The following is a 12,352-nucleotide window of genomic DNA, read 5'->3' on the forward strand; positions in this document are numbered from 1 at the left end:
CGTCGGTGATGCCATCCAGCCATCTCATCCTCTGTCATCCCCTTCTCCTCCTGCCCCCAATCCCTCCCAGCATCAGAGTCTTTTCCAATGAGTCAACTCTTCACATGAGGTGGCCAAAGTATTGGAGTTTCAGCTTCAGCATCATTCCTTCCAAAGAACACCAGGACCTATCTCCTTTAGAATGGACTGGTTGGATCTCCTTGCAGTCCAAGGGACTCTCAAGAGTCTTCTCCAACACCACAGTTCAAAAGCATCAATTCTTCGGTGCTCAGCCTTCCTCACAGTCTAACTCTCACATCCATACATGACCACAGGAAAAACCATAGCCTTGACTAGACGGACCTTTTTTGGCAAAGTAATGTCTCTGCTTTTGAATATGCTATCTAGGTTGGTCATAACTTTCCTTCCAAGGGGTAAGCGTCTTTTAATTTCATGGCTGCAATCACCATCTGCAGTGATTTTGGAGCCCCAAAGAAAAAAAGTCTGACACTATTTCTGCTGTTTCCCCATCTATTTCCCATGAAGTGACGGGACCAGATGCCATGATCTTATTTTTCTGAATGTTGAGCTTTAAGCCAACTTTTTCACTCTCCTCTTTCACTTTCATCAAGAGGCTTTTGAGTTCCTCTTCACTTTCTGCCATAAGGGTAGTGTCATCTGCATTTCTGAGGTTATTGATATTTCTCCCGGCAATCTTGAGTCCAGCTTGTGCTTCTTCCAGCCCAGGGTTTCTCATGATGTACTCTGCATATAAGTTAAATAAGCAGGGTGACAATATACAGCCTTGATGTACTCCTTTTCTTATTTGGAACCAGTCTGTTGTTCCATGTCCAGTTCTAACTGTTTCTTCCTTACCTGCATATAGGTTTCTCAAGAGGCAGGTCAGGTGGTCTGATATTCCCATCTCTTTCAGAATTTTCCACAGGATGACACTAAATATTTGTACAAGAGTGGAGTTTTAATATGCTGAACATATATTGATTCTATCTTTCCTCCTGTTATCACTAAAACTCTCTAATGTCCTAATTGTACTGGCAGTAAAAGGTAATTTTGACTTGACAAAATTGCCATCTTTTCATGATTCACAGCTAAATAAATAATTTTAAAGTACAAAAGCAATGTAATTTTGAATGAAAATTTTAGGGCACAACACAAGGAATGCCAACCCATTGTCTTGGGGCCACATTGTAGACCCTGGAATAAGTGTGAGGTGGAAAAAGTCACTGAGGATTCTATTGATGCTGGAATTAAAATAATAAACTATCTAAAGATAATAAAGATAAAGAAAGATCTGAGGTGAAGAATAATTTGAGAGAAAATACTCAATGATGAGCACCAGCTTTTTCTCTGATTCAGCTGCTCATTTTGTATAAATCATAAAACTGCTCTAATGTGTCCCCATACTAAAGTTCAAAGGCCATCTCCTCTGTAATCTTCTACTTCATCTGTTCAAATGGTCACAGGGTCATCTGAGAAAGTCACCTGCAGAAGTATTTGGTGGGGACTGAAATGCTTGTCTTTTCCCATTGAAAGTGCCCCATCTTCTCAGATGGGTTTGCTTGGAGCCCCTTTCATGTGACTGGTGATAGCAGTGGGGGAGCACACTTCTCCTTCACAGGGAAAAGGTACCACTTTCCCAGGTGGATAATCTGAAAAGTCTCTCCCATTTTGTCTTTTGCAGACTCTGCTTTTATAGGCTGAAGAGTAGGAAAGGACAGTGGGAGTATGATTGGAGTGATTGTTAATAAGACCTGAAAGGTGTACCTGGCTGCATGTTTTGTGGCACTGGTTAGAAGTTTTCAGCCCTCCTTGCTAATTCAAGGGTAAAAAGAATAATCACATTTGATAAAATTAAAATGGCTTTTAAAGCCCCACAGAGCATTAAATTGATGCTTTCGAATTGTGGTACTGGAGAAGACTCTTAAGAGTCCCTTGGCCTGCAAGGAGATCAAGCCAGTCAATCCTCAAGGAAATCAACCCTGAATAGTCATTGGAAGGACTGAGGCTAAAATTGAAGCTCCAATATTTTGGCCACCTGATGCAAAGAACTAACTCTTTAGAAAGACCCTGATGCTGGGAAAGATTTAGGGCAAGAGCAGAAGGGGACCACAGAAGATGAGAAGGTTGGATGGCATCACTGACTTAATGGACATGAACTTGAGCACACTCCAGGAAATGGAGGAAGGGAGGCCTGGCATGCTGCAGTCCATGGGGCCACAAAGATTTGGACACAACTTAGGGACTGAACAACAACAACAAAGAGCATTAAAACTAGCTGGGTGTTTGGTTGATCTTATAGCCCATCTTTCTCCTTTAAAGAAGCACAACATCAACCATCTCAGACAAATTAGAGCCCCTGTAATTCTTTGATCATTGATGCTAGCATTTTATCACTACTGTCAGGAGTGTCCAACTCAGTTACAGCCTACCTGCTTTGCTGTTGTTGTTTAGCCGCTAAGTCGTGTCTGACTCTTTTATGACCCCATGGACTGCAACCCGCCAGTCTCCTCTGTCCATGGATATTTCCAGAGAAGAATACTCTAGTGGGTTACCATTTCATTCTCCAGGAGACAGTCCTGATCCAGGGATTGAACCCACATCTCCTGTGTCTCCTGCATTGGAAGGCAGATCCTTTACCACTGAGCCACCAGGGAAGCCCCTCTCAGTTACAGCTACAGTATAAGCCCCTCTTTTCTCCTTCCTCTGTGGAGAAACGGAACCACTCATCTCCACAGCCCCAGTCCATTCTGAAAAATGTGGGAGTAGTTTCTTTTTAGCTGAACTCAGGAAAACTTCCTCCTCCTCTCCTTCCTTGCTTCCTCCTTCCTTCCTTTTAGTCTATTAATTCTAAACTCTTGTGTTAATACATTTTGTGGTTCACCTTTGCTAACATGTTATATTTTTTTTAGGGTCTGGGTTGTGTGTGCTACATGCTAAGTTGCTTCAGTCATGTCAGACTCTGCGACTCTATGGACTGTAGCCCACCAGGCTCCTCTGTCCATGGAATTCTCCTGGCAAGGATACTGGAATCATCCTTTCCTTCTCCAGGGAATCTTCCTGACCCAGGGATCAAAGCCCCGTCTCTTACGTCTCCCACATTAGGAGGCAGGTTCTTTACCACTAGTGCCACCAAGGTCCAGGTTACTCTGTGTCTTTTAAATTACAGACTAGTTTTTAATATTTGCTTATTTTTAATTGGAGGATAATTGCTTTACAATATTGTGTTGGTTTCTGCTCTACATCAACATGAATCAGCCATAGGTATACATGTGTCCCTCCCTCTTGAACTTCCCTCCCACCTCCCACCCCATCCCAACCCTCCAGCTTGTCACAGAGCATGGATTTGAGCTCCCTATAGCAGATGACTTTTGAAATTACCAAGGCAAATGCAAACATTTCTACCCAGGAAGACTCCCTTCAACATGGACACTTGCTTGAAACATTTGATGTGCTTTGTGAGTTTCTGGGAACTTGCAGTATTTTGTTATATCTTTGGGGAGAAAAAGAGGATCTGGAAAACATAAAGGAAGAAACAAGGAGGGAGAATATCCAAGTTCTTTCCAAGAAAGTTTAAGAGTGGAGGAGATGAGTTAAGTTTTATATTCAGGCGGTAATTTCATGACCTTGGGTGGATTCATTTACACATTTAACAGGGCTGACGTCCTGAATTGTGTGAGCTGGTCCTTGGAAGTGAAGGTAGAGAAGCAGATAATAAGAGTGAAACAAAATGCTTCACACATTTTACCACCATGGACCAAAGGAGTTTAAGGTCAGAGTGCTCTAGTGCAGGTAAAGGTCACTGGAGAGAGGCAGGAGGAAACCAGGGAAAGTTTCAAGTACAGAGTCGGCCTTCTGTACCTGTGGGTTTTGCATGGAAATTTCACTCTGGGGTTGGCTGAATCTGCAGATGCGGAACTGATGTACGTGGAAGGTCAATGTGTCCATTGTACTTCACCATTTACAGAAAGGACTTAGGCATCTGCAGATTTTTGTTATCTGCTGTAGCTCCTGGAAACAATCTCCTGAAGATACCAAAGAACTGCTGTCATCATCAGTGGCATTTGACCAGAGTCTTTAAGTCAAGTTTGGATATGGAGAGACAGAAGTGGTGCAAGAGAGGTGGAAAGAAAACATTTCCACTGAAGTAGGAAGACAGGCTTCCCTGGTGGTGCTAGTGGTAAAGAATCTACCTGCCAATGCAGGAGACAGAAGAGATGTGGGTTTGCCCCTGGATTGGGAAGATCACCTGGAGAAGGATATGGCAAGCCACACCAGTGTTCCTGCCTGGAGAATCCCATGGACAGAGGAGCCTGGTGGGCTGCAGTCCATGGGGTCACAAAGAGTCGGACACGACTGAGAGACTGAACACACACACGCACAAGTAGGAAGACATGAGCTAGACACAAGTTGCAGATGTTGGTTGTTTCCGGTTCAATGAAATTAACCTGGTGTGTGGCTTCTAATAGCATTATTTCCTGAAAGAGATCCAAAGGAAATCATCCAGGAAATCTACGATGAGATCATTAAACATCTTAGTGAAAGATACCCTGGCAATTAATTTCATTTGCAACATGCATGCTTATGAACCACTATTTGTTGGAATGTTGTGAAAAGGTCAAAACTAATTATATATTTGTTATGATGAGCTTAAAATTCTAGCTGTCATTTGTTATCTTGCTTCCCTTGAGACAATGTAGACTCAGTCCCATCCCTGCATTGGAGTTCTGAGTGTCAATTTTTAAAGCTTTAATGAAAATGTTTCTTTCATCACTATAATTTGGCTTATTATGCTTAATGCCACTAAATTACTTGTAAATCTTGGCATGGCTTTATTAAAAATGGTCTCATTTAAATATGCTGCTCTGGGTACAGAATTCATCATGAAGACAAGAAAAAGGAGCCTGTCTCTTCAGAGATAGTTTGGCAGTAGCTTAATGACAGATATAAAAGTACTGAAGACATTATCGACACATTTAAAATTCCCTCTGATGTTGGTTACTTGAAAACCTTTATCTTGTGTGTGTGTGTTTTCTGAGATTGCTACATTTTTTGGTCTCTTGCTGAAGAATTTGCCAGCATGTATTCCTTGTGGGTACATTGGAATGCAAATCCTAGAAAATGGCATTCACAATTACAGTCTTTCAAAATCAAGTGTCCTAACAAAATTTCACCTTTGAAATTTGATCTACTCAATTCTCAGAGACAAGAGACAAGATACAAAGGGTCACAGAGAGTCGGACATGACTGAACAACTTAGCACGCACTTTCTTAGTCTTCAAGAGTTAGGAAGGGGGCCTGTGTTGCGATGATGGAGCAGGATTATGCTGAGCCACTTGCTGCTTCATGGTTAAATGACTTTGTGAAAGCGATTTAACCTCTCTGAATTTCTGTAAACAATACTTCCTCAGGGTTGCCATGGCTATTACACGAGCAGATGTTGTGCAGTACACACCATGCACCTGGATTCAGCACACGCCTGTGAACTGATAGCTGCTATTACAGTCATTAATATTTGATAACATGACCTTGGTATTTACTGAGAGCATGGCCCAAGGCAGACTACAGAAATAGGATCTAACTATCTCTACCTGTATTTCCATATATCTAAATGTGTACAGTGTTTCTCAAAATGTCCAAATTGAACTGTCAGTCCAACTCCTTCCAGTTCATCCTGGATTACTTTGATGGAGGGTAGGAGTCCCTGGCCTTTATTTGGCATCTTTGGATAAGGCCACTTTCTAACATCAATAGAGGTTTCAGCTTTATTAGTGAAACTGTGTGGTTGTCAAGAAGAGAAAGCTTGAGACCAATAAGCAAAATATCCTATAACTTATCATCCAAATTGAGATACTCATGTGAAGGGCAGGGGGAACCCAACTTTTAGGAGTTCACAATTTCAGGCTTAATGAAAAAACTTTCAGAACAAACTGTGATGTCTAGGGATTCTGCTAATGAAGAAAATGAAGTAAGAAATGGGTGAAAGGAAGGAAGAAGGATATGAATGCAAATAAACAAAAAAACCAAAAAATATATGCCCATGAATCCATTTGGAGTCTCAGTTAACCTACTGGGTGTAAAAATGGAGTACTGGTAGTAAGTAGTTCAGTCGCTCAGTCATGTCTGAGTCTTTGCAACCCCATGGATGGCAGCACACCAGGCCTCCGTGTCCATCACCACCTCCCAGAGTTCACTCAAACTTATGTCCATTGAGTCAGTGATGCCATCCAACCATCTCATCCTCTGTTGTCCTCTTTTCCTCCCACTTTCAATCTTTCCCAGCATCAGGGTCTTTTTCAATGAGTCAGTTCTTCGCATCAGGTGGCCAAAGTATTGGAGCTTCAGCTTCAGCATCAGTCCTTCTAATGAATATCCAGACTGATTTCATTGAGGATGGACTGGTTGGATCTCCTTGCAGTCCAAGGGACTCTCAAGAGTCTTTTCCAACGCCACAGTTCAGAAGCATCAATTGTTCTGGCACTCAGCTTTCTTTATAGTCCAACTCTCACATCCATACATGACTACTGGGAAAACATAGCTTTGACTAGACGGACCTTTGTGGACAAAGTAATGTCTCTGCTTTTTAATATGCTGTCTATGTTGGTCATAACTCTTTTTCCAAGGAGCAACCGTCTTTTAATTTTGTGGCTGCAGTCACCATCTGCAGTGATTTTGGAGTAATTTCTCTAATTGGCTATTTTGCAGGCAAAGCTTAAAAGCAAGTCCCTCTGGTGCCCCTGTGCCTTCCTGTGAGGACACTCACCTACAACGCCAGCCTGTTTCTGGATTTATAAACATCAGCATGTCAAGATGGTTTACCGTTGGTCGTTTCGGTCCCAAGGCTTATGGGACTTTGAGTTACTACTTGTAAACGTAGTATATATGTCTCCACTCTGGAGAATTTACCATTCCTATTTTGTAATTTTTTAAAGAAATGTGACTGGAAAAATGTTTCCCTTCATATGCAGGACTAGACATTGACAAACCAGAGAACTGCTTACGCATTTGACCAACTCTTCTGCACCCCAACAGGCAACTTCCCTAAGCACTCTATTACTTCACATGGAATGGCTTACTTGCCTAGCCCTGTGCACCTCTGACACTCCTGTGACCATCCTTGATGAGTGAACATCTGTCCTCTCCTTGCTTTCAGCTGGAGGATCCAACTCATAAATGACTCGAGCAAGTAGACTGTAACTTGAGCCATTTGTTCTCGATGCATTGGGTTTCTGATGATGGAGAGACTCTGGTGGCTTTTACATTTCGGAACCGATAGACTGTGCTTCTTTAAAAATCACACTGCAGAGATATTTTTTAGGGATACCTTTCCCAGAATAGACACTCAACTTTATTCCCCTTTAAAACAAATCACAGTAGTTTCCTAATTAAGAAATTATTTAGCCTTATGGACAGGGAGGCCTGGCGTGCTGCAATCCATGGGGTTGCAAAGAGTCGGACATGACTGAGCAATTGAACTGAACTGAACTGAAGCCAGGTAAGGAGCTCAATTAGGGACTTCGCTGGTGGCACAGTGGATGGGAATCCACCTGCCAGTGCAGGGTACGGAGATCGATCCCTGGTCCGGGAAGATTCCATGCGCTGTGCTGCACCTAGAGCCACCACGAGAGGCCCTCACACTGCAACAAAGAGTAGTCTCTGCTCACCACAACTAGAGAGGCCACACTAAAAAGCAATAGACCCACATAGCCAAAAAAAGAGTTGAATTAAAGTAGTAACTGCGGACAGAGAGGAAAAGTGTTGGTCACATGTATTTTATCTCCATCTAGTTTTCTTGAACCCACTTTCTTATTTTTGTCTCTCTCTCTAGCATCTTTTAGGCTAAGAATGGAAAGCTCATGTATCGGCAGCCCCATGGGGTCAATCAAGTAGTGGATGGCCTCCTTCCCTTTTCTCCATGCTAAAGGCAAGAAAGGCCTAGATTTGAAACTTGAAAGAAAAATAAATCTTGACTATTAACATCATCTTTCAATCACCACTGACTTCCCTCTTTCTTCCTGAATATTTCACCTGAGCCATCTTTTCCTATTAACGTCAAGAAATTGATGAAGGAAAAATGTTGGATTTAGTCTTTAATTAACTTTGCCATTGATTTCTACATAACTGTGTATGAGTCACTGCTTTTTATAGAAAGGGATGAAAATCTCGAAGATTAATGTTGATCTCAGGGATTTTTTTCTGGACCAGCTTCCAGATATTCTGCAATTTCTTTTTCCTCTCCTCTGAACTCACTGGCTTACTTTTTTCTTTGCCCCAACACACAGAGACACATATGGAAACATATGCCTATGTGTGCATATCAAATAAGCTTTCAGAATGAAAATGTTGGGGGAAAAGGAAGGTGATTATGTATTATATTTACTAGTTGACCAAAAAAATCTCCGTTCCGCAATTCTGCCTGGTTCAATATATTATGTGCCTTGAATAAACATTCAGTGATCAATAAGTGTTTTTGAGCCTTAAAATACTTGTAAACCATATTGACACACAATATATTTTACATATTAAAAGTCAATATATTTCTTTTCCCATAAATTACTGTAACTGTATGTAAAAAGATACAACACCATAATATTTCCTGAAATGAGAGAAAAATATTGTTCTGTTACATTAGAAAATTAAACTAGAATTCCCTTAGTATAAGATTTAGTCAATTGAATAACTATGTATTTCCCCTGTAATATTTTCACATCATTCTACTTCATTGCCAGTCAGTTGGATTCATCATTTGTAATTCTTAAATATAAGAATCTTATTACATTTTTTATGAACTACATTGTGTTCTATTTGTTGTTAATAAAATTCTGATTGACCCCAAATCTGAGTGTTGATTACAAGCACAGAAAAATATATGTCCACTATGTTATGATTTTAAAAGGTCATTTTGTTTCCTCTTCATATCTGGAACTATTTCTGTACTCAAAGTCTACAGGGACTAGATTAAAAGTTTCTTTTAGTTGTAGAATAATCCTACAGAAACCAATGGGATTTAATTATGTGAAATATTGATCCAGTGCTTGCTCCTTTCCTGATGCTGTTTCCCAATATCTCAACTCCCCAGCTAAACATTCCTTCCTCCACACCCACTCCTCTGCTCCTGGATCCTGATGTTTTCTTGAACTTCCTTTTCCTTGCCTCAAGGCCACTTTCTGAACTTCTGGCTGTGTGAATTGTACCTCCAAGTTACCTGTCATGCAGTGGTCTCTCTGGCCTTCCTCTGTTGCTGTTTAGTCACTAAGTCACGTCTGACTCTTTGTGACTCCATGGACTGCAGCACGCCAGGCCTCCCTGTCCTTCACTCCCTGTCCCAGAGTTTGCTCAAATCTCAAATTCACATCCATTGAGTCAGTGATGCCATCTAACCATCTCATCCTCTGTTGTCCCGTTCTCCCCCTGCCCTCAATCTCTCCCAGCATCAGGGTCTTTTCCAATGAATCATCTCAATTCTTCGCATTAGGTGGCCAAAGTATTGGAGCTTCAGCTTCAGCATCAATCCTTCCAATGAGTAGTCAGGGTTGATTTCCTATTGGCATTCCTCTAGCCCAAGCTACAGTATCCTTCCTCTGGGCTGCTGATCAAGGGACCCTCTCTCTCTCTTTTCCTCTTCTTAGTCTTCTTTCCTTCAATTCTTTCTCTATCCTCAGCCAGAGTGGCTATTACCTCTGGGCCCCATTGCACTCTTTGCGTTTTAGCCAATAGACTCCTTTTTGTGTGTGTGTCATTCTGGCCCTATATTTTCTTATCGCAGTGCCTTAGAATACACTGTTTTTTCAACTGAAACAGTGGCCTTCTCTCTCTGATGTTTCTCCCTGGACCAGATTAACTTGCCCTCTTTCAGATCTTAGCTATACAGTAAATGCCCTACATACGGACCTTCCAGTTGTGAACTTTCAAAGATGCAAATGTGCATTCCATCAACATCAGGTGTGAGTGGAATTGCACACTGCTAATGACCCTTCAGCTCTACCATCTCCCAGCTCCTCTCCCTCCTCCAGTCGGTAACTCTTCTTGTCTGTTCACTCAATGCCAGCCCTTATATGCCAGCTGTTGTACTGTGCTGCTGCTACTGCTGCTAAGTCGCTTCAGTCGTGTCCGACTCTGTGCGACCTCATAGACGGCAGCCCACCAGGCTCCCCCGTCCCTGGGATTCTCCGGGCAAGAACATTGTACTACTGTACTTTACAAGGTACTGCACTGTAAGATTGAAATGTTTTATTTTTTGTGTTTGCCTTTTTATGTATTATTTGTGTGAAAGGTGTTATAAACCTACTACAGTACAGTACTATAAAGCTGATTGTGTTAGTTGGGTTCCTAGGCTTCCTTTGCTGACCTTATGAACAAAATTGGACTAACAAATAGACTCTCGGAAGGGAACATATTCGTGTGTAGAGGACTTACTGTGCCTTCCTCAAGGAAGACCTCCTTGTCCCATCCCAGGTTAAATACTCCGCCCTGTGTGTTCCGGCAGCTTCTGACCTCCATTGAGGAAGTGCAATCCAGCTTTGGGTAACAGAATGCTGTTCTTTCTCATTTTATTATAAACTGTGTGAGGGCAGGGACCAAAAATAAAAGCGTCCACCACATTCAAGGCACCCTTCTAGGTTCTGGGGATACCACGGTGAGGAAAACAGATACGGTCCACCATGGTATCCCCAGAACCTAGAAGGGTGCCTTGAATGTGGTGGATGCTTTTATTTTTATTTGCATCCTTTTATGTTATAGTCACTGATCCAAGTACCATTCAAACTACTTATAAACTTAGATTTTAAAACACAAAGGTGAATGGTTTCACTCTACTAGAAAAACAAGGTACTTGGTACAAACTAAAAAGATTTTTTTTTTTAAACACAGCCAGAAATGGCTTTGTCAGGCTGAGCAGATAAGAAGATTCATCAAAATAGCAAACTTGACAGCTGATAACACTTGGAAACCAAACACTGTGAATCAGAGCAAGTGATGGGAAACAAACCAACACTCAAACTCATTCTGGAAAAAAACCCTGTTGTTTTATTATTACTTAGAAAGCACACACAGCAATTTATTGGGATGAAAGAGAAAAGGTAAAATAAGTGAGCATACAAATCCATTTCAGAAGAATCCGTGCCACTTCCCACGTAATCTCAGTCTATCTGAGCTTTTTAAACTGCTGTATTTCTTGTATCTGTAGCCATAATCTGAGTTATGCATATAGATGTATGTAAAACATTGCACCATTGTTAGAAATCCTTTCTCCAAAACCTGCAGTAAGCATGTTTTTCTTCCTGAAAGCTTACTCCAGGTGTGTTCTCAGCTCACGCCATCGTCTCTTTTCTCTGAGTTCGTCTTTGATGACAAGTAAGGATACTTGTGAAGGATGATTTCCCCTTAGTTCTTGACTTTTTCTTTAACTTTTTCTGATTTTTGAGTGAGATTCCCAGTTCTTCCATGATGGCATTGAAAGAGAGACACTAGAGGACATGAAATAATGGAGCATCAGTTTGATCCACTTGTCTCCAGCCTTCATTGATCTGTTTCCTGTCTAGGCTTTTAGGATTATGAGATATTGGTTGATGGTTAACTCTGCTACAGGGTGAATCCCCAGCCAGTTCCCACACCTCCTCCTCCACCCACTGGCCACCCACCTTTTCTACTGGGGGAAACAGATTTGGCAAGTCAGCTGGGCAAATTTTGGGATTTCATTCACAAATGAAGTAGCAGAAAACTACCCAGGTAGGCTCTCAAAATAGAAAACTTACCTTTGCGGAGACACCAAAATAGAGTTAAATTAAGTCATTTCCCCCAGTGAGATGATCCAAACATTGATAGGATTATCAAGGCATACGGACACTTCAGTAATGCTATAGAAAATGAACAAACCTTCTCTACACCAAGGCTTTGTTTTTTTCTCCCATGAAACCTTACTTTGTTCCTAAAATAAAATCTAATTCTTGATGACTTTCCTTTCTGATAAAAAAAAAAAGAAAAAAAAACAATTTAAAATTTTATATTTTCTCCAAAAAAAAATAAATAAATAAATAAACAAAACAAACAGAGATCTGGCAGCAGCAATGATGCAGCTGTGGTTGAAATGAAAATAATATGGTACTGAACTGCACAGCAAAGATGATGGCATAATATGAAAAGAAAATGGAATTATGAGTATAAAAAGTTATGCATATGCAGATGGCATATATGTGCATAGATGTATCTATTACAATTATGCTATATCTGTTCACATGCACAATATATAAATAGCATAATAAGACATAATTTGCCATCATTTCTTCCCGCCAAGAGAAGATCTTTGAGTGACAAATTTCTGCTTGTATAGGGATTTCTACAAAGTAGTGTTGTTTTT

The 12,352-nt window shown here is 41.1% G+C and overlaps 1 protein-coding gene across 3 annotated transcripts in view; it reads right to left on the reverse strand.

The window, feature by feature from the left end:
* Positions 1–10,999: 10,999 nt before the first annotated feature.
* The window catches only part of GRIK1 (glutamate receptor, ionotropic, kainate 1), a 473,915-nt gene continuing 472,562 nt past the window's right edge, over positions 11,000–12,352 (reverse strand). The window contains exons 16-17 of one of the 3 annotated variants that reach the window (XM_010855820.1): positions 11,872–11,958; positions 11,307–11,462 (exon numbers count right to left, since the gene is read on the reverse strand). In XM_010855820.1, the coding sequence (XP_010854122.1) occupies positions 11,307–11,462; positions 11,872–11,958 (243 nt within the window). Of the gene's footprint in view, positions 11,463–11,871; positions 11,959–12,352 lie in introns of all 3 variants that reach the window. The other 2 variants (XM_010855823.1, XM_010855821.1) reach the window with 2 other exon arrangements.

This window comes from Bison bison, unplaced genomic scaffold (genome assembly GCF_000754665.1).
Source record: "Bison bison bison isolate TAMUID 2011002044 unplaced genomic scaffold, Bison_UMD1.0 scf7180017864368, whole genome shotgun sequence".
In the NCBI taxonomy this organism is placed as follows: Eukaryota; Metazoa; Chordata; class Mammalia; order Artiodactyla; family Bovidae; genus Bison; species Bison bison.